General features: G+C 39.8%; 1 protein-coding gene across 5 annotated transcripts in view; it reads left to right on the top strand.

Moving 5' to 3' along the window:
- RBM33 (RNA binding motif protein 33) overlaps positions 1-22,976 on the top strand; it is a 99,244-nt gene that overhangs the window by 37,818 nt on the left and 38,450 nt on the right. For all 5 annotated transcript variants that reach the window (XM_082283691.1, XM_082283692.1, XM_082283694.1 and 2 more), the window contains exons 10-14: positions 2,634-2,692; positions 18,389-18,548; positions 19,450-19,781; positions 20,862-21,110; positions 21,901-22,188. In XM_082283691.1, the coding sequence (XP_082139817.1) occupies positions 2,634-2,692; positions 18,389-18,548; positions 19,450-19,781; positions 20,862-21,110; positions 21,901-22,188 (1,088 nt within the window). The remainder of the gene's footprint in view (positions 1-2,633; positions 2,693-18,388; positions 18,549-19,449; positions 19,782-20,861; positions 21,111-21,900; positions 22,189-22,976) is intronic.

Consider the following 22,976-nt stretch of genomic DNA (forward strand, 5'->3'; position numbering starts at 1 on the left):
ACCTCCTGTAAATTGTTATGAAATTTTCATGTGAATAAAATATCATGTCTAAGAGCTCTAGTAGACAGCTACTTCAGCCTGAAAGGGAGTAGAAACACTGTTGAAGAATCCCATCATTGGCTTATTCCTTTGATGTTTCAAAGGCAAATCTCTTACAGTAGCCACCATCTCCCTGCCCAGCCTTGAATCCTGATTCAAAGAAATAGTTACTTTCAAGTCAGTTTTGTTTCAAATGAATTGGTACTATTTTTAGTCTTTGAAGATTCATAAATGATTATGAACTTGGTCTACTGAGCCCCTAAAAGATGAGCCTCTGTGGATCTGCTGCAGGTGTGTGCAGTTGGTGTTCAGCTGTGGCTTCTGTGGCATTTGACTCCCATGTCTGTTGCTTGTCATACAGTTTTCTCTTTTCTTTGTATCCTATTCTGTAAATTAGTTCTGAGTTGTAAGTAGTAATTTTTGCAGAATGCATGTCCAAATTTGAGTATAATCAGTTTATTAGTGCTGGAGGACTGTACGTAGATGTACTGTGAAAATACTGATTTAACCTGTGATAATAGGTGTTGCATTTTTTCCCCTTAAATGTTTATACCACAAGTAACTATTTCAAGGATACTGTGGTGCTGCTAAAACTGACATGAACTAATGAGCAGTTTATGGCAGCTCAGTATGCCATTTACCTTTTGAAAACTGTTTGGTGTCTTGGGAGAAATCACGTTGTAATTCTCCTGAATAATCAGTGTGGGAATTGCTTCTTCATCTTTTCGAGTATAGCATTGGAATTTATAGCAAGAAGCAATTTAATCTTCTTAAAATAGTGTCTTACAACATGCTGTGTATTATTTTTGAAGCATACTTTTCATACCTATGGAATATTTGACATCAAGAAAATGAGGCCTTGAGACTTCTCTGCTGCTCAAGCAAGTGTCCAAGGATTGAAAGGGCACAAAGTTTAACTACTACCTTTCATGAGTATTAAATTAATTTGTTTAAAATATATGAATATGTAAATTTATATGCTACTGCTGGAGGCAGGATATTGAAGTAGACTTGAGTGCTCTGTTCAGTTGACATTTCTCTGTTTCCCACCTGATGCTATTTTTCTTGATGCCCCTCTGACCTGTAATACCTGATCTATTTTAGGACTAGGTCTGTCAAGAGCATCCTATCAATTTTTTCCATGTGGCCATGGCTGTTTGATACCGACAGATGTTCATTAGAGGCCAGGATGAAACTATTCAAGTCATCTTCTGGTGTAATGTGATACAAAGCTTGCACACAGTCCTCCCGTGCTGAAAGACTGCTGCAATTAGTTTACCTCATCAGTCTCTGAACCAGCAAACGACAAACACTTAACAAAAGTGGATGGAAGCCAGGCATGGACATGAACTGAAAAAAACCCACTAATGTATTAGTTCTTGTGCCTTGGTTACCGAGGGAGAAGGGATTTTTGAGGCATCTGAGCAAACTTCTTTGCTGGGGAAATGCACCCAACTTTGCTCTCAAACTAGCAGCATTTCTTAACATCTTTCCTGCTCTGAAGTGTAACACAGTAGCTGTCTGCAAAGTCAGTGTATAACCCTGCCTGGAAAATGTTTTCTGTTGCTTTCAGAAGTGCTTAAAACAAATGATAGAAGAACCTTACTAAAGGCTTTTAGTAAATGAGCAAATGCACTCTCTGTAGTTTAAAATGCTTTATTTAACTTCTCTAGGCCTTCTGTTTAACATGGAAATGTTTGTATTTTTAACCACTTAGACAATTCTGAGAGGAAATAAAAAGCACACTGGGAAATGGGAAAGCTGTCATTACACTTTGTGTTGGGGATTCAAATATAAGTTCAGTTCTCAAGGTGATCCAGCTGTATGTACCGCTTTGTGCTTTTTGCCATAACATTCAGTGAATGTTTTGGGAAATCGCTTTCTGTGACTAGCGTTTCCAAGTGCAGTTGTGAGGACAAATCATCTGTGTTAATCCCCCTGAAATGCTAGTTTCTGAGGGTTTTTTTCCGAAAAAGGTCTCCTAATTCTTGTTGGTGTCTCTATGCAATCGCAGTCTTTCATCTGAGATCAGCATTCTGTGATCACAGTTGCACACACCACTGTGGTGGCAAGGCCAGACTAAGTAGTTTTTGTGTGTTGTTAATTGCAGCTGCCTCATTTTACCCTCAGTGATTTTTACCACTTAATGTCTCTAATGTCCATGCTTTTTGTGGTAGCTTGGTGGTGAAACTGGGAGACGCCTAGGAAATGTTGAGTGGTGTGAAGTTGAGAAGGCAAACTAATCATATATCCTTCCATTTGAAACATGAAATTATTGTTAGTGTCTCTGTCAGCTTTGTCTAAGAGATGTCTTTGGCTGAATAACTATTCTAGTTTGCCTTCCTGCAACAAGGAGCAATTTAATTCTGGAAAATGCAGAACTAAATTATGTAAATTAACTAGGAGAATCCTAATTGCCCTGTTGCATGTTGCAGGGGAGGGAACGGTTGCTCAAAGTTAATTGTCAGAACTGTGACATGTGAGGGTAAAAGTAGCAGATTTTAATCATGGCTTTTTATTGCAACTGCTTTTGGAAATAACTACAACAACTGTTAGGTAAAACAAATGGTGTTAAAAGGTGCTTCTTGTTTCAGTGCCCTTGCTGCCAGTTCCCACCCAGCCACGACCTGCTGTAGGACCCCAGAGATTTCCTGTGAGTAGCAGCTGTTTCTTCTTCTCTGATATGGATAAGCATACATTTGCAAGGAAATATTAATATAGCAAATAAAAGCTGTTCCAGTGAAATATAATTTTAAGGATTTGTAAATATTGACAATACATTCTGCAGTTGAAAATGTTTGTTAAAAGCTTAAGGTCAATGGATTTTTGAGAGTAGAATTAATTCCGTTTAACTGTAAAATTGTTGAACCAGTCTCTCCAGTGGGAAAGGCGTGAATGCATCTTGTCTTAAGGAATATGGGCTTCATTTTATTACTTGACTCTTTCTGTATAAATAGAATCCTTATTTTATTTGATGTAATAAAAGGCTATTTGAAATAATCCCTAAGCTTAAAAAGCAGTAATACATATTTATTGTAAAATGCAGCAATCATTTTCATCATTACTAAAGGTATTTCAATGCCCTCATGTTTTTTATATATAAAAATGGAACTGGCATTGCACGACCTTGCTTTCTTTTATGTTTCTAATTTTGAAAACAGAGAAGACACTTAGCTGCTTCACTAGGTTAATTTCACTTCATAATTTTTTTTAACTCTTTGAATGGAAAGAGTACATGCTTCTGGAACTTTTCTTATCATTTCACAGTTTGGGTTACCCTAAATTTCTAGTTGAAATGGTTTGCAGAGTATCAAAATAAGCAAAAGAAAATCTTGCTTGTAATATTACCTGAAGTATTTTATGCTTCCCAAATATATAAAACACACAAAAAATATCCTCTGTTGATGTGTGCAGGGTTGAAGGAGGAAAATAGGTGTCTAAACATCTGTGTAGTATCACACAGTAAATTACTGGCATAGAGATCAGATGTGTTGGAAAGAAACAGATTTCAGAAACCTGCTGTGACTTTTGATTGCCCAGTGCAGAGCTGGTTGTTTTTAATGCAGACTATTTTTCATACAGAACATGTAGCTGAGGAATTGTGACGTCTGTATTTTGCAAAGAAACAGTCTTTACATTTCTGCTTTCTTCTGTGAAGTCTTAAAAGGTTAAGCAGTAAACCTGCAGTTTCATTAAGTAAATTTGTGTTATATTTTATCTTAAAATATTTTTGAGCTATTTTTTTATTAAAAGTATTGTGGTTTTCAGAGAAAATAGTTTTCTTCAACAGCCTTTAGTATTATGGGGAGACCTTATTTATATTTTGAAAGTAATTTTAATTGCTATTTTTTATGAAAACAATTGTCTTGCATTTGTTATTCTTTGACACTAAGTTGATTTGCCAGTAAACACAATTTGGGATGGAAAAGAAATTGGACGATAAGGAATACCTGTAAAGGCATTGTAATTGGCATCTTTGAAGTGTGTTTACATCAGAGTAGAAAAACTGGAAATAAATTTTTTTCAAAATTGACTGTGAAATTAGATTTTAATTCTGTTCACTTTTGAGGTTGCAAGTTGAGAAGTACTGCAAACCTAACTAATCTATATGCAACAGTTTTTAAAAGGGAATAAAGTAAATAGAACACTTTTTGGTAGGACTCTTGCTCCTTTAGCCTGCAGGAAAAACTTGACTACTTGCTGCCTTTTTATTTATATAAGCAGTGCACCAGAAAAGAGTCAGTGTAATTAAATTTTCATAAGGAGGAGGAGGGTTGACTTAACTAAGAGGATCTGGCATTGTCATTTGGTTGCCCTCACTGGTTTTTTTTCTACTTCAGCAGTAATGTGCTGCATGACCCTGAGAAAGTTGCTTCATCTTTCCATGGCTTACTGAGTTATAAAGTGGACTTCCCTTATGAAGTACTTTATAAATTTTGCATAGGTTATCAGTCATATTAGGATTAGGAATTAAGTGTCACTGTGTACATATCTCATGTTTGTTTTATTAAATGTAGTATGTTAGCTCTTGAGCTGAAGACAAATTTACTTTCTGACTCTAACGTTTTATCTTCAGAACTACCTTTTTTGCTGTTACATGTCAGATGCCTTTGTGCCATTATAATTCACTTGTTTATGTATAAATGTTGACTTAAAGCAATGCAGCAGTGGTTAGACAATTTTGACAAGCCACTTGAAAAAGATCAAAGACTTACTCCAGATTACAGTTCATTCAGCCTTTTCTTCATTGTATAAAGAATCTCTGGATATGTAATAACTTGAATTTGCTCTTTTTTTTAAGATTGCATAATCAAAGGATAATAGTTAACTGATTTTTCTGATTGCTTTGCTTCTAAAAGATGGTGGGGTTAGAATTAAATATTTGCAGTCTGCTTTCCCCTTGAACTTTGAACTGGGTGCTTTCTTTTGATTGAATGTGGCAGAGGTGGAAACATGAAAAGTAATGAAATTCTTGCAAGAAGAGACCAGAAGTGATCAGTGCCATAACTGAAACAGAATTTGTCTCTGAGTTCCTGTCTTACCTAGGAGAGAAACCTCTCAGTGCAGAGAGCCTGTGTGCTCCAAATATGGGAAGAACTTCAATCAGAGCTAGTCAATTGCCAGTCATAAATCTATTGGAAACCAGGTGTTGCTAATTTAGGGCTGATGAAATGGCTTGTAACCATGTAATGGTTAATTCTTACAACCTTCTGCAGAAGGATGTAATTGAAGGGTTGAACAAAGTTGTAATGAACATGCTAATGTATGGCATGAGACCTAAATTATAGGAAATAATGTGGTGCTATGTCAGGCTAGCGTTGATCAGGACTGAACCTGCTTACAGTGGGGACTGATTAAATTCCCTTAAACTTGAATCTCAGTTTTAATATTTCAGGGTAGAGCTCATTGTTCAGTTATTTCTTTCTTAAAACTTAACTTCTGGAATGTTTAGAGATGGAATACTGGAAAAGATGCAAGGGAATGAATCTGTGTTGCCTACATAGAGTTATTTTAACACTTAGAGTAATCTTGAATCAAGCAATCAAGTTGTCTTATCTGTTACTCTCCAAGTGTTTGAGGTGACTTGGTGTGAATGATGTTTGAGAGCTATATGCAGCTGACAAGGACTGAATAAATGGTGAATCTGAGGTGTGTCACAGCTGAGAAACATGGTGAACTTGTGAGATATGGGAGTTAAGGATGTGAATTCTGCTTGTCTGAATTGCACAGTACTCGTGGCTGTAGTTTATAGTAACCCAGTCTTCAAGCATGGTTTGAATTAACCTGGAACTGTGCAAGTGCCAAGTGCATGTTTTCTTTAAACAGTTTGAAGAATAGATTAAATAGCCTCTTTGGCAGAGTCCTGTAGGTCTGGCTTTATCATCTGCCTTTGCTTTAAGGTGTTTAAGAGGCCTTTTCCCGAGTTCCTGTTCCAGTGTCACAGTTGGTATTTCACATTCTACTTTGGGGACTGATCCATTAAAAAGAAAGTCGCAGAAGACTTTATTCACAGACTGGTCATATGGATCTTCTGAAATTTTCATGTGTTTTCTGAACGATTTACTAATTCTTGTGGATGCCCCAGTGCAGGGACAGAGCTGGAGGGTTTTATGTTACACAAGAGGGACCACTGTGATTCCTGTCCTTCATCCTGTGTTTGTTATGTGGGCTAATTTCTCTTTCAATTCCTGTGTTCTGTGAAGAAGGATGGCGTAACACAAGGGAAGAAGAGTTTAAATGGGAGAAGTATTTCTAAATGCTTTATGTGAAGGCTGCTGCTAACTGACTATTACGGAGGCCAGGGCATTAGTGAGTATGAAGCTGGGAGTTAAGCTGATGGTCCAGGTTTTTTTATTCCATGTCTGAAATAAATCAGTGTTTGCCTGAAGAAAAATTTATAGAGGCTTTTGGCTTCAAACATCATTTATGAACTTCATGAACACTGAAGCAATACCATGTGACACACATATGCAATATTTTACGGACATACGAAAATGAAAGGAGTGTTGTCATGCCCGCTTTGGGATGGAACGTGGCAGAGGGAAGGTGTCAGCGTTCTTCAGCCAGAAATTGTGAGTTATCCCTAGTATCCAGGTTTGTGGAGAAAAGGAAGCTGGGAAGAGCCTGCCTCACCCTGCTGAAGGCAGAAAGGGATTCTTCAGGTCTGAGGCCACTCCCCCTCTGTCCATGACCCGGACCCTCCTCTGAAACTGCTGCTGCAGAGGGAGCAGAGCCTGTTAATGGAGCTTGTATGCCTTTTGCCAGGAAAACTTTCAGGAAGTTGGGATAAATTCTCATTTAGCTGTTGTTCTTAACCTGTTACCCTGGATGTGGTGTGAGCTGGGCAGGTGTCCAGCCCACAGACAACGTTTGGTCAGCTTTGGTCAACTTGAGATTCAGAGCGGAGGGAATGGTCTGAAGTGGCACCAAGCACAAGATACAGTGGCACTAGCGTCTACCTGACTAATTTGTGCCAGGAAGGCTTTGTTATTTTTTAATGCACAAAGCTTTTTTCTTTTGATAGGACACCTTAGTGTCCTGGGTGGGTGTGTTTCAGATAACTGTTGGATTCATGTCTGAAAAAGTTGAATTGTAAAACATAAATTATGTTTTATTCAGTATTTTTAAGACTTTATTAGGGTGACTTACCTCAGGCCCTTGTGAATAGCATATGTTGTATGTCTTTTTGATTCCCAGGGAGTTTTGACCTGATTTGTTTATGGAACTTAGAACTTCTTTTTAGAATAATCTTTATCTCAGAGCATACATTTTTTTCCTTTAAACCTCAAAAACTTTAGTAAACTTTATATTCTCATTCAGCCTGCTGCCACTTGATCTCCAGCACATTAGATGGTGTCTCAAATGGATGCTGTGAAAGGCAGTTGATTAGCTTTGATTCATTTTTTCCAACACTTCTGGAAACAATAGTTTGAATTCTGAGCTTTCAAGTGTTGTTTGTGTTCCGGACACTGTTTTTAAATACTTCTTTATGATTTCATCTGTGAGAGGTTTTTAAACAAGGGACCAATCATTGCTCAGAACAGAAGTTGCTGTCCTTTATGGTCACTTACTTGAAACATTTCTTTTAAGAAAGCAGCGCATTAGTGCTATACAAATTAATTCTAAAAGGTACATTAGAATACAGCTTACTTATTTTTTCCCGGGTGATCCTTGGACTGACATGGATCACCCCACCACCATTTAACCAAACACTGGTTGGCTTAATGGTACTACAGTGGGCCTGGGTCTGTGGCTGCACCACCTCTTACAGGATGTAGAGGCAGAAATTTGCAGTGCTTTGAAAACAAAACTCCTTGCAATAGTGTTTGCCATGTGTTGTGGGAAATGTGAATAGGGAGTAGATTTTTTCCCAGTTGTTTCAAATTCAGTCATGAGTTGCTACATGTGAGTAAGGGTTTTGTAGCAATTGTTATTAATGTGGTCTCATATTTTGCAGTACTCACAGTATAGACTAATTATATAAATATCCCTGCATCTGACCACAGTCAGTCATTTTAAACTGATATTTAGTAACTCGTATGTGTTTGCAACGGTACGTATGTAGGAGACAAACTGTTAATGGAAATAAAAAGCCAATGTGAAAATGATTCTCTTACTTCCTCACAATTATTCTGCTTTAGCTATGGCTTCACTATAATGAGTAACAGTAAATGAAATTTTCACTCTATGGCTGTGTAGTAGTGGCAGATCACAGGTAGTGTAGAAAGCATTTTGTTTTCATTTAACAGGATACATGGTATCAGGTGGTGTTGATTGACATTTCTTGGACAGTGCTTTGCACAGCATTTCATGCAAATCATGTTTGAATGAGACTGCTGCATCAAATTACATTTCTTTCAGATTATAGCCCTTGCAGATGTGAGACAGAGCTTGTTCAGCAGCTGGCAAAAGGCTTTGGTTTTTAACAGGTACTGTTTTCACAACTTGACTGCAAAGCTCTGTAATTACAGCACTTAAGATAGTGAAGGAATGATGGGCTCTTTCTGTTATCAGATCTATAAGTAGTAGCAAGCAAGTGCAGCATGAGATCCCTCCAGCTGTCAAGTATTGTCAGGCTGCCATAGAGGGAATGCAGTTTAAAATGCAGGTGACATAATACCCAACATTCTCCATTTGCTAGTGGGCTTCTGATTAATCACGATTACCATACATTATCATACCATCAAATTTAATCATATCAATGAATTCCCATCTGCAGGAGGAGCAGCAGCAGCTAAACATGATGGTAACAGCTATTAAATAAGAGAGAAATAGCTGGTTTCTAAATGCAGTAACCCTTTAACTTGTCATGCTGGCTCCAGCATGCACGTGCTCTGTAGACAGTAAAATAGAGCAGCAAACTTGTGCATTTATATTTTATAGTTACTGTCATTTATTCTTGTGTTAGGTGATTGCTGTTTAGCACAGCCAGGCAAAAACAGTTACAGATTTTATTTTTTCCTGTGTTAATAATGCTAGATTTTCTTCAGTCTCATCTTTACTTCCTGCTAAACACAGAATCACAGAGGCTGAGGTTGACCTCTGGAGGTCACCTAGTCCATCTCTCTGTTCAAGCAGGGCCAACTGAAGCCAGTTGCCCAGGAACACATGTGGATGGCTTTTGAATATCTCCAAGGACTGTGCAAGTGCTCAGGCATCCTCAGAGTAAAAAAGTTCTTGTTTATCTAGATATATAGGTTGTACTTTGTTATTTGTATAAATGGAATGTGAAGCTTTTAATGCATTGTAAGCAAAGCACAGATTTTTATCAAGGCAAAGAGGTAAAAGTATTATGCATATGCTATTTTGCCATTAATTAAGTACTGTTAAAGAGTTACTTTGCAGAAATCAAGACTTGTAAAGAAATCCAATTAAAATATACAGTTTGCTGAGTACAATGCCGTAAGAGTAGTCTGGAGCTTAAACACGGAATAGAGAACTAAAATGTATCTATTATAATACCAGAGAGTATTTGGTGATAGTATAGTTATCTTCGGCTATTTCACTGAGATGAGAAAATGTCCTTTTAAAAGATAACTCAGTGCATTTGTGTCATCACAATACAAAAAAAGTAAATCTGTAAACTGGTATTTGTTCACCTTCTGTGCCTTCAGTTCTTGCTAATTCTTTAGAATGTGAAAGGGGAAAAGCTCCGTTTTATTATAAAACAGTAAGTCACTACTGTTCACAAAAAAATGAGGCAATTCAGAGAGATATTATTGGTTGACTGTAGGATACCCAAAAATGAATAAAAAGCATTCAGGCCTTCTTACCCAACACATGAATAGTACCTGCAGGCATATTGGGAACTCTTGAGTATATAAAGTTCTCACACCAATGTGTTTATAAGGTCAGAGATGTGCAGAACACCTCAAAAATGAGATTTCCTTACAGAGTTAAAAGTTGTGAATCAGGTAAATTGATTACTAAATAATCAGGTCATTTTCAAAGTCCATGTTAGCAGCAATTCTGATTTTTGTCTTCTATAAATCTGGCTGCTTCTTGGCTTTTTTTGTAGCAACCTGAGCATTTTTTGTTAAAGGGAGGAGCGTCATCCTCAGGTTGCATTGAAGTTCTCTGACTTGTAGGCCACCGAGATACACATAAACACTGTGATAATACTTCAAAGGAGTAGCCTCTGGGAAGTCCAAGGGAAAGGTGTAAATTTTGTTAGATCTTATCCCATTGATCCTGAGAGCAGGAGGGGTCCAGTGTTTCTGGGTCCTTAATTTTTTACACATCCATAAAACTGTTAGCTTTCAACACAGAAAATATGGAGAAGGATTTTACTGTCCTTTAATAAATGATTATCAAATCCTTATCTCTTAAGGGAGAGTTCATTGTTTTAAATGACACTTATGTCCCTTACACTTTTTCTCCAATTTCTGTTTGCATTGTACTTAATCTTATGAAGATAGAGGCCACCAAACAAAAATTGTCATGCACTCTTCTATACCCCACTCCTGCAGAGGACTGCAAACTAAAGTGAAACTGAATCTTCCAGATGCATTAGTTTAAGAATTTAGTGTTTAAAAAATTCCTTAGGTTTGTGGTTTGAGAGGTTTGGGTTTACTCTTCCTTCAGTCTGTGCAGGCTGCACTAGCTTGTCTGTCACACTGTTTCTCATTATGGCCTGTCTCTGCTGGAAACACTCTTCCTTCATCCATACAAAATGGATGGGAGTGTGGTTGTTTTGCACATCAGCACTTTAAATTAGGAATTTAAATCTAGAGCTGGGATTTAGTTACCAATACATTTTCTATGTCTGTATTTCATTAAGGACTCTCTAAAGCAGAAGTTCTCCTGTGGAGAAGTGGTTGCTTGTGGGCGCTTCTGCTTTGTTTCTTCTCTTAGAAACACATTGAAATTGGGAGTATTTTTGTCTCCATTTGCAACATGAATCAGTTCCTGCTGGATGTATTGCGGGGATGTCCTGAAACTGGATGAAACTTGATTAAAGCTAAAAATTAGAACTATTGTATACTAAAAGGTTTTATCTCCTGCACCACTAGGGGTTGTCAGTATGCTTGGATTACCCATCTCTGTCTGTATTGCCTGTGTTACTTATTTTAGCTACTTGATCATAAATTGGCTTAAATAACAGGGGATTCCATGCCTTTCTCTCCTGCTTGTACTGGTTTTCCATTTGGCTGAATTCTGAGACCCTAAACAGTGAAATAGGGTATTGGTGACTTCTCTTACAGATGACCTGGACTTCTGCCTAAGCCTCTCAACACTCTACCTCTTGGAGTTGAGTAGTGTCAGAGGAGCTTGTCCAAGTTGCGTGGTACATTATAATATTAAAAATTGCTTCCAGCTTAGTTGAAAATACCAGCCCATTCTCTCTGACTCAGTCTGCCTGCAGTGCCAGGATCTGTGCAGTCCATGTGCTTGAACCAGTGCTTGGCTACCTTTATACATTTTCCCCTCAGAAAAAAATTCCAGAAACTTTAAAAAGATTCACATGTGGGTAACATAAAACTGTTGTCTGGACTTCTGTGGGGACTCTGAACTTTTTTGTCTATGATTGGCATGAATTCAAGGTGCATCTTTTATATTAGGTGATCTTATCCTAAATCTTTTGGAAAAGCCGTGGTGCTTGCTAGGTTTTAGATCACCACGATGGACTTACGTGATAGGCATCAGAGGAACAATACTGAATCATTGAAACTGTATTTAAAAAAATATTAAAATTAATTTTATGATAAAAAATTTCCAGGAGTCATTCCTTTTTGTGTGCTATGCAGACTAAAACAAAGTACTGTGAAATTTGAAGACCTGTGTTTTGTGGAACATATAGATACATATTTCTACTTGAAAATTTTTGAACCATATCCAAGATATGAGTGGTGTTTCCTACACAAGAGGATGAAAAGTCAGTTCCTTGCACAGAAAAGTAGGCGGTTTAGGAAGGCTTTTTGAAAAGTCTGGGGGTTGCCAAAATAAGAGGATTAACATCTTGTGACAGATGGCTATAGTTTTAATTGTCATAGGTTATAGTGGTCATTATTCTTTGCATTTAAACCATATAAGAAGAATTAACTGAATGGCCCTGCTTAACTGTCAATGGGGTTCTCCTAGCTCTTTGCATTTTAAGTGAGATTAATAAATGAAAACATGTTGTGCAGGCAGGGTGTATTTTATTGAAAGATTCATGAAGTTTCAATGACATTGTTAAGGTATTTAATTAGTCTCATGAAAAAAAGTGGAGTGACCCTTTTAGAGAAGTTGATAAATCATATAATAGCTGTTAGATCCTCTTTATTCCTTGCTTTATAAGATTAACTTTGTGCTAAGCAATTTATGCTAAGTTTTCCCTTTTATTGGTAACCAAAGTTATCTGTGCTTCATGAATAGATTATTGCAGATAACATCATGTAATTAACAAGAGATGCAGAAAAGTAAAAGCACAATTTGTGTAAGAATTGTATGAGAGAAAATGTTAATTTCTTAACTAGGAAGGATATTTAAAGGGATAAAAGGAAGGCAAAATAGTGCAGTTCTTTGAAAGGATTAAAGTAACCTTATCTCATGTTCTTTCAGAAGGTGGGATTGCCTGTGTGTGTGAAAGTCATGTTCAATGAGCTATTCACAACTCTAATGAATTGTAGACACAAGTTTGCATTGCCTTTTTTTTTCCAAAAGTGATTGATAAGGTGTAAGTTATGCCTTAACTATATTGAGTAATTGAAATTAGTAAAAGGGGAAATTGTACGACCTGCAGTTATTCAGAATTGTATAAAAATGTCAGTCTGGAGTGCAGTAAATTAGTGTGTGTGGGAGGAAGAGTGGGTACATTCTTTTGGTAAGAGTAAACTTCACGAAATTAAAGATTTAAGACAAAATACCTGTCAGTAGCACTTCACTGTTCTGTTGTCTTCTCCTTTGAAGTATTTCTAAAATGTCTATGATTGTGTTCTCTTTACAAATCTACACAGAATCCTATTTCCAATGTAATTTCCTTCTAGACCTCAGTTCTTGTATTCTTACGCACTAACTTTTTTTTCCCTTTTTGAATTTTTGAAATAAAATTGCATGAGGATAAATTAAGTTACAGAGTCCAGAGCATTCCTTACAAACAGGAAAAAATACAGACCTCTGCTGGGTTGTTCTTACAGACATTTGGTAGCTGTCATGGTAACCATTTCTGTATGAATGTGAACCGACCTTGTGGGATCTCACTGGGAAGGCACATAAATATTTTGTCCTTTCCCCCAGTGTCAGAGTTGGCCCCAATGTTGGACTGAGATGCAGAACCTTGGAGCAGTGGCTGATCATGTGAATTTGCAATTTTCTTTTCTTAGGTTGAAACCTGTTAGCTTGAAAATAGGTGGTTTTGAACACTGAGTAGGGAGGTTTCCTGAAAGATTTAATAATGGTGAAGTAATAGTTAAAATGTTTTTTTTTTTGCAGGGAGTCTTAGCTGATGTGTGTACTGAATAGTTGGGTGTAATTTGAAACTGTCTGGATAGTGAAACCATGAAAAATGGGAGTAACTACTGTGCACATAAAGATTTATTATGCATCTATGTTACAGTATGCTTATTTTATCAAAAATAGACCATTATGAAACCTGGCTTTTGCACCTGCTCTTCATTAATTTTTGAAGTTAAATAGCTCTGAGTGGTCTTTCCTACCAAATACCAGAGGGCAGTTGGGGGTTATTAGCAACAAATACTTGCTGAGTGTAGAATTTAACGTTAATGGTAAAATAATCCACTTCTAAAATTATAGTTTAACTACTGTTAAGCACAAAAAAACCCACCAAAAAGCCAAGCCCACCCTCAAAAGCTTTAAGCAATGGAGAGCTGTTACATTACTTTGTACTGGTTTTAGGACAATTAGAATTTGGCATAAGTAAAAGTTGAAGTGGTAGTATTACTGTATTTCTATTGAATTGGGAAAAAAAAGTAATGTCATTTGAGAATAATAGACAAACACCTTAAAACTTAGAAAAATACCCATCATAGTTTACGTATTTTCTTTTTTTAAAAGAGTTCATGTGTGTCTGTAAGTAGTAGCTCTAGTTGAACATTAAAGTTTTAGTTTCACATGGTAGTGTGTGATATGAATCAACCACACAATTGAATTCCTATTGGAATTATCCTGGAAGCTTTTTCAGAAGAAAAATCTCAACAATGTAAGATATGAAAATACATGCTTCCCCCTCCCTGTTTTACTGTTATTTAGGGCAGTATTTTTATCTTTAGGGACATAGGAGCAAAGCTGGTTTAGGGGAGAAGTGGAGGTCAGTCTGTCATGACTGTAAGAAGGGAAAGAATAAAACTAATTTTTTTTTTTTTTTTTTAGAAGCGAACATTGGTAATTCGTTTTTCAGCAAATAACAAGTGTCTTTGCAATTAATTTTGCATGATTGGCCTTTGGTTATCAGCCAAGAAATGTGATCAGTCATAATTTAGTAGTTTTTCAAAATGTCATGTACATAAAGTTAAAATCTGCTCAGCAATCAAATAAGTAGGTATTTGTTAGCAAATCTGGACTCTTACTTAAAAACTGGGAAAAACCCCCAGAATTCTTAACTGCTAGGGATGGAAAAAAGAGAGGCCAATAGGAAGAGTTCCAAACTTCAGGTATTTCATTCTTGCTTTTTCTTGGAGATATTTTGACCAAACTTGTGTTGTGCTATGTACTTATGTGAAATATACTACTAATAAAACTAGAGAAAAAAATTCTTAATGTATCTTAGTGAGCATTTGTTGGATTTTTTTGACACCAGCTTTCGGATAACAGTTGGATTCCTGTTACTTTGTGTTAAATCAGTGCAGGTATTTAGAGGGCAGTAAATGTTTGTTTTTTAAGATGGATGGATACCTTTGGTACTGAAGATCACAGGGAGCTTGAAATCAGCATTGCTACTGTTTTTAACAGTAAAATGTCTTGCTGGTTAGCAGTTTGTGTAATTTTTTTGTAAATGAACTGTAATATCATATTTTAGAAAGTGTGACCTTTCTTAGACCTAAAATGACTATGTACTGCTCAGTTCTGAAATTCACCTAAAGCTTATTTCATTGTTTCCTTATGATGGGAAATACAAATCTGTGCTCAGTGTGTGTAATACTAACAGACTTAAGTGGCCTAAACCAAGATGTTGTGCTGGTTGCTGGCCTCATTTTAAATCCTTTTGGTTGAAATTTTCCAAATACTTTAATTCCAAGACAGAAACAGTGGAAAAATACTGTTGTGCCCAAGTGAAGTTATTTAGAAATGTTTTATTATTGCTCAGTTTCCAAGGAAGGAACTTGAGTTTGGCTGCACTGAGGATGTTTCAGTACATAAGAGCTGTGTGAAATTCAACAGGACTTGCCATGCATTTGCAATTCAGGGCTGCCTTAGGAGGAGATGGATCTGGGCATAGTAATGAGGGTACAGGTTGGCAGGAGAGGGAAGGCTGGTACAAAGAATTGTTTATTTAAAATACAAATTCCTGCTGCTTCCCTGGCAGGAAAAAGAGGGGAAATGGCCTGGTGTTAAGTGTACAGGCAAGGAATCAGGGGCTGAGTGGGGCACATAGGAGCTCTTCACCAGCTGCCACAACACGAGCTCACCAGTTTGCAGTCTGGAAGCTGGGAAGCTGGATCCATGCTGGGATTAGGAGTGAAAGTGGCAGAGTGAAAGACATGATGGGGGATGAGAGATGTATCTGAAGAATGAGCAGGACCAGGAGACAGTAAGGCAAATTTGGCAAGAAATATGGAGGAAGATGCTTGAGACCAGGTTACAAATGTGGTTGGAGAAACAGAGTTGGCTGCTTATTTTGTAGCCTAAGCCTGTTACCTTCCAGCCTAGCACTAAAACTGAAGTTTGGGAGTGAGGGGAGAGACTGATTAAGGATCTGTTACCTCAACCAGCACAGAATACATGGAGTTTGGAAAAAGCAGGTAGAGGAGACTGTGATCACTGCAGTGCCATTTGGTGCTTGGAACCAAGCCCAGACAGATCATTGCTGCTGCCAGTTCTTCAGCTCGGCTGGCAGATATGCGACACTTAAGATTTATTAGCCCAGGTTTCAGTAAGTTTCCACATAATTTTTTTTTTCTGGCTATTTTACAAATGACCAAGATATGTATAGGCATTTGTCTAGGGTAAAATATGAGGAATTTGAGAGCTTCCAAGTCAAGCTCTCTGAAAATGGGGAAAAAAGGTTGTCTGTCAAGACCATGTTCTGTCCTGAGAGGCAAGATGCGTGACTACGTGCTGTAAATCAGATGCACGATTCAAACCATCTTGTGTGCAACTGTCCTGTTGAACTGTTGCAATGACCTTATGCATTGTCCCGTGATAAACTAATAACTAAATAGCTAAAAATGAGTTGGTTTTCTGGGTGCCTCCCTCGAGGATGTGCAGCATGTGGAAGGGCTGTGTATTCCCTGGGATTGCTGTAAGAGCAGTACTTTTGAGAAATAGGCTTTTATCACCAAGGCTTCCGAGATGAGGGAATGCATTTAACCTTAGTTTGAAAGTACCTGTGGCAGCTCCTATGTGCACTGGTGCTAGAGATGTGTTTGGGAGTGAACGGTCAGGATACTCAAGGCTTGTATTCAGTTGCTCTTTTGGCAGGCAGCCAGTGCTGTCCTGCTAAACATGAGGGGAGAGCAACGCAGTGAACATCCTTGTTGAGCTAAGCCTGAAAAGGTTTCCATGGAACAAATAAATGTCACTTTTTCCATCCCAAACAGCTCCCTCTTGCTCTAACTCTGTTGTCTGCAGACTGTGTGAAATTCAAAGGCAGTACTCACTTCCAAGGTGGCAGGAGTATTGTGTGTTGTAACTGTTCACTCGCAGAAGTGTAGCAGCTCCTCCTACAAACTGTATGTTATGAGGACTGTCATGCTTGAGTGTAATGTAATGTCTTTTCACTAAATGAAATACCCACAGGAGACTGGCTGGCTGGAAGCACTGGCAAGGGGATATAGACCCTTTAATCTCTAGGAAAGATAATGTATTTATAGTTGATGGCTGTATAATGACATAAAATAAATAGTCACAGTCTTGCTCCCAAATAAGAGGTCTTAGTATCTCACATATCCCTCAGGTGTTTTCAGGAAGGCCACAGATTTAATAATGGATCTGATCTTTGGTGCCTCTCATCTACTTACTTGGGTCCTGCCAATCCCAGTTGTATTGTGCTGGTAGAAGACTGTAAAGCAGCTGTCTTGTGCTGCTTTGATAGTGAGTACAGTCCAGTTTCCAGGGCCATCTTTACTGTGTGAGAAATTCTTATCCTAAAATTCTAGTCTTTGTGCAGTACAAGTATGTTAGAGTGAGACTGTATGTACCCTTGGTGAGGGCAGCTCAACAGGTAAAAGATAAGCTACTGCAGCTTAGTTGTTTGGCCCTTTCCTGATGACCATACTTCAGCCTAGCAGGGAGTTTTTGGTGTGGAATCTGTTTTGAAAAGCTCGTCTTCAGCAATGTAAGTTTAAGCTTCAAGGTGAGCCTTACAGGTAGACAGAACAGATCCCATCACTGGTTTCATAATCCTTATAATGAGGGAAGCAAGGATGTTCACAGATTATTTTCATTACTTACTTGATTTACTCAGATAATAAGGAAATGGTTGAGAATATGATTTATGTGAAGCAAAGCTTATTCTGTGTATCACAGGTTGCCAATGTTTTGTCAACTTTTGATATAAAAGAAAACAATAACAGTGTGAATTACTCAGTTGTGTCTTCTGCAGAGTTCTGCTTTTGTATTAATATACTGCTTCCTGCAATATGCAAAGGCATTAAAAAAAGAAAAAAATCCAGTGCCTTACTGGAGGAAAGAAAATTTTGTACTCTTTCTTATAATGCTTCAGATGCTAAACTGTGAATAGACAGAAATGTTACTCTCCTCTTAATTCTTCTAGAAAGACAATTTCTTTAATTTTCTGGATGCCATAAATTGTCCTTCCCCCCCCCTTTTTTTTTTTTTTTTTAAGTAAAGCTGCTCAGTTCTGTAGCTTACATTGTGCTAAATTGATGATGAAGAATAATATGGTTTAAGAAGATAAATGTCAGGAATGTCTTCTAAAGTAGACATTCAGATTTTTTTGGATTAATGGGAAAGAAGGTCAATAATTGCATGGATTTCAATAAGCTTGAGAAGAAATGGCATTCCTGTGGTGCTACTGATTATTAAAACGTTGTGAATTCATTTCAAGATACTGTACTCGGGTTTAATATATCTTCCATTGTGAATGAATGACTCAGTCAGGGCTGTCAGTTTGTACAGGTGATAGGAGATAATTCGTACAGCAATTGTATTTTTAAGAAAAAAAGTTGTAGCAGACAATACATACATTTCTGCATGGTAACCTTAATTTCAATTCTGCCTTTTTAAATAGGGCCCTCCAGACTTCCAGCAGCATACACCTGGACCAGTTCCTACCAACTTCTCACAAGCCCCAAGGCTGCCAATCCAGGACCAGTGGAGAGGGCCACCCCCACCACCTCCACCACTCCCTCCTCCACCTCCTCAGGACAGAGATCCTTTCTTCATAGCAGGTAAGCATTTTCAATCCCATTAACAAATAACACCCACCTTTTGTAAAGTGACTCTGCACTGTGACTGCATATACCACGACGTGAAGTGTTCAGAAGAACCTGAAGGCTGGAAGATCCTATGTGATGTAGCCAGGCTGGTACATGCCAAGAATTCTGGTTGTTGTGTATATTTTTTACTTTTTTTAATGTGGATTTTTACCTTTTTTTTTTATATGTCTTCACCTGTAACTGCCATGAATCAGGATATTTATATAGACACAAAAATAATTAATATCTAAGTGGTTGTAGCAATGAAGTTGTTGCACTTTATTATATTTTGGATAAGTACTTTCTATACACTTGGGTTTCCATTAGTAAGTCTTAAAACCGCCTGGACTCAGCGTGTAATGTAAGAAATCTGTTAAGGTTAGCTACAGTGATAAAGCCTAGCAAACCAAAGATAGAGAGTAAGTGTATGTTTATGTTTATACCACATATATGTAATGTGTGTGTATACAGCATATTACAGACATTTTACACACATTTGATATGTAAAAATGTGCTATGTACCTGGTCATGGTGCAGTGATGGTGTCAATGTTTTATGAGTTCTTCTGTGGCTTAAACTATAATCACTGGAATCCTTCACTGATTTTATTAAAGTAGAATTTCCAAAAGGTATTGCTGATTCCAGCAAAGTACCAGTTGTGCTGGTCTTTCATGGATCAATTCCTTTTATACACAAGTGGCAGGAACAAGATAAACATAACCTTGAGGGTAACTGATATAATTAAAAAATCCCATACAGTTTTGCATTCTGCAAATTTCAGGTTACTTTCCAAAACAGAATAGAGCTCTATGTTTCTGAAATGTGTTTGTGTCCCAGGGAGGTTGTCATCTAATCAGTTCTTTCATTCCTACAGATCCGAGGTTCCCAGGTCACCCCTTGTTTGAGCAGCGAAGCCCCCCACCGCCACCGCCTCCCCCGCTTCTTAACAGCGCCCATCCCGTTCCTACGCAGAGCCCGATGCCGTTCAGCCCGCCCGGGCCCGCCTTTAACCAGCAGGGACAGCAGCCCGTGTATCCCCGGGAGCGGCCGGTGCGGCCCAGCATGCAGCCCCAGGGCCCGGTGGGGATCCTGCACTTCAACCAGCCGGGCTCTGCCACGCCGCGGCCCTTCATCCCCCCGCGGCAGCAGTTCCTGCAGGCGCCGGGACAGCCCTTCCTGTCCCCGCACGCGCAGCCCAGTATGCAGGTACGGGGCCAGGGGCAGGAACAGAGCCAGAGCCATTGGGATTGCAGGTCCGAGGGGTATGGCCCTGTAACGCCCTTACTGCTGTGCCTGGCGAGTGATGGATCTTCTCCCGGCTGCAGTGTCCCACTATTGTGCCCGCGTCCCGGTCTCTCTCCGGCCCGCGTCCCGGTCTCTCTCCGGCCCGCGTCCCGGTCTCTCTCCGGCCCGCGTCCCGGTCTCTCTCCGGCCCGCGTCCCGGTCTCTCTCCGGCCCGCGTCCCGGTCTCTCTCCGGCCCGCGTCCCGGTCTCTCTCCGGCCCGCGTCCCGGTCTCTCTCCGGCCCGCGTCCCGGTCTCTCTCCGGCCCGCGTCCCGGTCTCTCTCCGGCCCGCGTCCCGGTCTCTCTCCGGCCCGCGTCCCGGTCTCTCTCCGGCCCTGTTCCGGTCGGTGCCCGGCCCGCGTCCCGGTCTCTCTCCGGCCCTGTTCCGGTCGGTGCCCGGCCCGTGTTCTCGGTCTCTCTCCGGCCCTGTTCCGGTCGGTGCCCGGCCCGTGTCCCGGTCTCTCTCCGGCCCTGTTCCGGTCGGTGCCCGGCCCGTGTTCTCGGTCTCTCTCCGGCCCTGTTCCGGTCGGTTCCCGGCCCGTGTTCTCGGTCTCTCTCCGGCCCTATTCCGGTCGGTGCCCGGCCCGTGTTCTCGGTCTCTCTCCGGCCCTGTTCCGGTCGGTGCCCGGCCCGCGTTCCCGGGTGCTGCGGGGCGGCAGTGCCCTCTGCCGGCAGCGGCGCCCGCCCGGGTACGGAGCTCTGCGGCACCGCTGAAGTGGGGCAGCGCTTTGGGGATGTGCAGAGGGGCAGGATAAACGTCGTTAGAAAACAGTGTAGAGGGCAGGAACCCTTGAGTTTGTCTGTTTGCACTTCAGCTGCTGCCTTACACAGGTTTATGTGTAGAACAACCTTACACTGCTTCTGTTAGTCTGTTTTTTTACTCTCTATGATTTTGGTTTAACCTGATTCGTAGCTGCTTATAGTTCTAAGGATTCAGGAGGCTGGATTTGCTTTTCAGGAGTTTATTACCTTGAAACTAAAATATTTTTTTCTTCATGCGAAGGGTCCCATGCATCCTCCAATACAGCCTCAACCACAACCTCAGCCTCAGCAGCACCATCACCAGCAGCAACAGCAGCACCATCACCAGCAGCAGCAGCAGCAACACCATCACCATCTCCAAGGGCCTCCGCAGCCCTTGATGCCCATGAACCAGCCACAGTTCAGGCCTCACATGCAAGCCACGCAGCAGCAGCCAAATAACAACAGGATGCAGTGTCAGCCACGACAGGGTCCAATGAAGCCAAGGCATGTAAGTGTCACATATATCAGTGTCCTGCGTGGGAAGCAGGCATGTAAGCGCAGATTACAAAACTCGCCAGCATGGTTTTTCAGTCCTATTTATTCCCTTCCTGCTCTTTCCTCTACTTTCATCATTTCTTGCTCATTTTCTGCCTTGATTGTTTTATAATCTACATTGAAAGATACCATGTATATCTTCTCTCCTCTCGTCTTTAGTGTTCTTTTTGATTTGGATCCAATAGGAGATGTTGCAGTTTCCCAAGAGCTATCAATGAAGGGGTTATGAAGGATAGATCTGCTTAATAAGACTTTACAACTGCTGGTAGTCTGAGAATGTGTGGGAGCCTAATTCTCTGATGTGCTTTCAATGTGAAGGCCTCTCTGTACCACTGCTAATCAGTTTTCTGGTTCAGATAGTGCCTCTCCTGTCTTGTGAGTTTCCTCCCATGCAGCATATTCTGCATCTTGGTAGGTTTGGTAGCACAACAGTCTGTAGCAGTGCTCAAGACAAGGTAACTATAGTTTAGCACAGTTGCTTTGATTAGGAAAGTCAATCACACAGTGAAGCCAGTTTCTCAGAATGGTGTTAAGTGAGATGAAGTTTTGCTTTTAATTAGGCAAATAGGATATTAAAGCATTCTAATTTCTGGGTTTTTTTTTTTTTTCTGACATTAAAAATATTGTGCTTCTTCACAAAGCTTGTTTTCCCAAACTTAACTAAATCAGGAAAATGTGAAACCAAAACAACTTCAGCCTGTTTTGTGGTGGAAGTCAGCAGTTTTTTTCCTTTCTACTTTCAGAGTACCCCATCACAGAATATTGTCAAGCGTTCGAATCAGCAGCTTCAGTCAACTGCTCCCAGGAACAGCAACTTGCGTGAGTTGCCAATAGCCCCATCCCACGCCATGGAGATGAGCAACAACAGGCGGAACTCCACCCCCGCTGCTCAGGTCAAACCCATTACCAGCACCATGTCTGCCACCAAGCCTGTCACTGGTGGGGTGAACTCCCAGGGAAGGCCTGAGATGAAAGCTAAAGCAATCACACCAGTGGGCCAGGCAAAGTCAGAAGGAAAATCTGAACCAGAGGTAAGGGAGGTTTTTGTTGTTGTTTTTAAGCAAAAGACCAACAACCAAACAAGAAACGAAGCTCTTGCCTTTAAAAAACTTTTCTAATCTGATTTATGAACTGAAAGCACACTTAGTATATTATCCACCAAATATTTTTTGGTGCCACTAGAGGCCTCCCTTCTGAATTGCACTTTTCTCTTTTATTGCAATAGCAGAAACAGTCTCCATTGATATAAAAGGTCTGGAAGGTTGGCAGGGCTGCGGCGAGTCTGTTTTGCAGGAGAAGAGTCATTTCTACTAGGGAAAGGCAGAATTTCAGTAAAGGTGATCAGTGATACAAGCCTCTGAAATACTCATTTTGCCCATTTTTATCTTGGGGAATTACAATTTATTTTATTTTCAGGTGATCTTACTCTTCTAAGTCTTACTCTTTCAAAGTCTGAAAGCCTCTTCTCTGTCATTTTGTATGATGCTGTATGCCTCAAAAGAAAAAAGTAGGCTATTTGGAGAGCTGTCTTTCTCTTGCTGTTTTCCTTTAGGCTGTTCAGTCTCTACTAGGCCTTGAGCATTCATGCAGGAGTTCATAGCTGTGCTGTCTGTGGAGCTTCTTGCTCTTGAAAAAGAAACTCTCCCTTTTGTGAAACCTTTTTGTGTGAGGGACAATAGGAGATGCTTTTAAGTTTTCCATTTTGGAGAAAGTTATGCTGTTTACTCTGCTGGTACTCTGCACAATTGAAAAAATGAGATGCCAGTGTTTTCAGCTCCACTGGATTGTGTGGTGTGAACAGATGACTGTTTCCCTGCAC

Source organism: Coloeus monedula, assembly GCF_965178545.1.
Source record: "Coloeus monedula genome assembly, chromosome: 1".
NCBI classification, from domain to species: Eukaryota; Metazoa; Chordata; class Aves; order Passeriformes; family Corvidae; genus Coloeus; species Coloeus monedula.